Source organism: Chlorocebus sabaeus, chromosome 1, assembly GCF_047675955.1.
Source record: "Chlorocebus sabaeus isolate Y175 chromosome 1, mChlSab1.0.hap1, whole genome shotgun sequence".
NCBI classification, from domain to species: Eukaryota; Metazoa; Chordata; class Mammalia; order Primates; family Cercopithecidae; genus Chlorocebus; species Chlorocebus sabaeus.
In genome coordinates this window covers 16,532,264-16,535,544 of record NC_132904.1, presented here as the reverse complement: position 1 = coordinate 16,535,544, position 3,281 = coordinate 16,532,264, and the positions used below count along the sequence as shown (strand labels likewise).

Genomic DNA, 3,281 nt, shown 5'->3' with positions numbered 1-3,281 from the left:
TAATATGTAAGTAATCTGGATTTACACAGAAAGTGGAATTTAACTGAATTATATCTTTTACTGTAGAATTTTCTAAGAATCACATGAGAATTTTTGTTTTGTTCTGTAGTCCTTCATTTATGAGGGTATTTTAGTATATTAGAAAAAATCTTGCACATGGATCTGTTAGAACATTTCTGTAACAATATATAAAAATACCTGGCCTTTCTTTTGTTTCTAAAAGTGGTTTTAGTCTTACTTGTTCATTCTCTTCTTAATGCGTGGTCAATCTTAATATGACAAAATTTTGGTATGTTTCACATCATGACTACAAATCATTTGTAAGTCACTGAATTCAGACTGGAACTACATATGTAGAGTTATCACTCCTTTTAAAACTTTCATAATCTATGATATGCTAAAAGAAAAACTAAATTACCTTGCTTAACTCTCCCCTCTAATTTTACCCCTAAATTTAGTGTGTGTAGTACTAAACTGTTTCAATAACAGGTTTTCAGTCTAGATACAGGAGTCCCTTTAACCTTGCTACCTTATTTTCTTTTATTTATTTATTTTTGGTCATGTAATTGTCTTTCTTCATACTCCTCAATGTGAAACAGAATAACAACATTAGGAAAGAAATTCAGATATCAAACACTACTTTCTCGCAAATATACTAACGTTATATTTTTAGCCAGATAGTCCATCATTTTTATTAATTATTGGTGATTTTTATTTCACAGTAATTTTAAAAACTCTAAAAGCAACTATAATATGTTAAAAGAATGGCAATGATTTATCTTTAACAGAGATATGTTTTAAAATACATCCAAGGACTTTGCAAAAATAACAAACATATGAATTATTAGTAAGATGCATCTTACATTGTTATTAAGTTGAAATTTAAAAACAGTTATGATAAATAAGGTATAGAGGCCAAAACTGACAACTAGGTGATATTTCAGAAAGAAAAAGTCCTGAAAATAAAACACATTGCACTGTTTGTAAAGAAGTTACATCTCTCTCTAGAATATGGTCTGCTCTTCTATTTAATGGAACAAGATAATTGCCAGAACAGGGTACATGAAATTGTTTTATTTGAAAAGGCTGCTGCATGCAACAAGTTGAAATGTATGTCTGACTTATCCCCATTTTCTAGTCATCTGGAAGCCTTTTAAATTATGTAATTGTTATTTTCAAAAATTTAAATTGAACTGTGCTGTGAGTGTAGTTTCTATTTTAAAAATTGTGAACATTTACAAAAGACATCTCAGGTACTTCATCACAAATCTAAGACTGTACTCAAGTGTGTACTTTCCACTATGACATATTTAGTTTTAAATATTTCTACATTCAGTAATCTTTGTGAGCTTTAGGACATAATATGAGAGCAAGCGGTAAAAAATTCAGCAGAAAATTAACTGGAAAATAAAATCACTTTAATTAGCACGGTTTTTTAAAAACATGATAAATTTAGCCAATAAATTACATATTTTTTCCTTTTACTTATACAGTGAAATTCATCTCTTTGGCTCCAATTACTTCATCATAGTCTATTCCATTACTACCAGGGAAATTATTATGCCCTAAGAAGTAAAACAAGGATACAACTGAATGGACTCCATTTTCACATTTTCTTTATAATCTGTAAGTAAAAACTGAAATGAACAAGTTGTCATCAGGTTTGGATACATACAAGATTCCACTGAAGAACAAGACTGAAGTCACCATGTTTATATTGACAGGCTTCACAGATGATTTTGAGCTGCAAGTCTTCCTATTTTTACTATTTCTTGCAATCTATCTCTTTACCTTGATAGGCAATTTAGGGCTGGTTGTATTGGTCATTGAGGATCCCTGGCTCCACAACCCCATGTATTATTTTATTAGTGTTTTATCATTCTTGGATGCCTACTATTCTACAGTTGTCACTCCAAAAATGTTGGTCAATTTCCTGGCAAAAAATAAATCTATTTCATTTATTGGATGTGCAACACAGATGCTTCTTTTTGTTACTTTTGGAACCACAGAATGCTTTCTCTTGGCTGCAATGGCTTATGATCGCTATGTAGCTATCTACAACCCTCTCCTGTATTCAGTGAGCATGTCACCCAGAGTCTACGTGCCACTCATCACTGCTTCCTACGTTGCTGGCATTTTACATGCTACTATCCATACAGTGGCTACATTTAAACTGTCCTTCTGTAGATCCAATGAAATTAGGCATGTCTTTTGTGATATTCCTCCTCTCCTTGCTATTTCTTGTTCTGACAGTCACACAAACCAGCTTCTACTCTTCTACTTTGTGGGCTCTATTGAGATAGTCACTATCCTGATTGTCTTGATCTCCTATGGTTTCATTCTGTTGGCCATTCTGAAGATGCATTCTGCTGTGGGAAGGCAAAAGGCATTCTCTACATGTGGCTCTCACCTAACTGGAGTAACAATTTATCATGGAACAATTCTCTTCAGTTATATGAGACCAAGTTCCAGCTATGCTTCAGACCATGACATCGTAGTGTCAATATTTTACACCATTGTGATTCCCATGCTGAATCCCATCATCTATAGTTTGAGGAACAAAGATGTGAAAAAGGCAATGAAAAAAATGTTGAAATTGGTTTACACATGAATATTTTTAAAATTGAGTAAACCTGAACAAAATGTTGAGTTTCAGAGTTCACATCTCTATATTTTAGATAAAGTATTCGCATATCAAAGAATAGTTTCAAAAAAGCATTAAGCAGCCTGCCAATGCAGGATTTTCAAATATGCCAATTAATTTGTTCAGAAATCTATATTAAATATTATTTGATATATATTGTTACCAATCACACACTACTAACAACAGCTTTCACAGTAAGTAAAAATCAGTTACACACTTATAACTAGTAAGTGAATCCTACAGAATCCTGGGAATTGATAAATGCTTACATGGCTTATTAAAAGTTTTTGTATTCATTGTGGAGTTACTTCCTCAATCTATAATCCCTAAGAGGAAATATCCAAATTTTACTTTACTTTCCCTAAATGTGCCTTCATAAACTGAGATCTAGTCAAGCTTCTAAACATGCCTTTAGCTGTGTTTATTTCTACATCCTAAAGTTTTTCCATGATTGTTTTCCTTGCCCCTTTTCAACCACAGAAGCTGACTGTATTCATGGTGAAACTATATTGGTTGTAAATGCTAGTATTTATTGAGAGTGTCCTGAAGGCTCAGGAAACACTATACCCCAGGAATGAAACCACAATATACGTATAAATGACTGCTCTAAGGTCTGACAAACTAGCGTGTCCTTGCT

General features: G+C 32.6%; 1 protein-coding gene across 1 annotated transcript; it reads left to right on the top strand.

Moving 5' to 3' along the window:
* The first annotated feature begins 1,621 nt into the window (after positions 1-1,621).
* LOC103235697 (olfactory receptor 5T3) lies at positions 1,622-2,611 on the top strand. Its single transcript, XM_037997615.2, has one exon. The coding sequence runs from the start codon at positions 1,643-1,645 to the stop codon at positions 2,609-2,611; it is 969 nt and encodes a 322-aa protein (XP_037853543.2). The 5' UTR covers positions 1,622-1,642.
* The last annotated feature ends 670 nt before the right edge of the window (positions 2,612-3,281 follow it).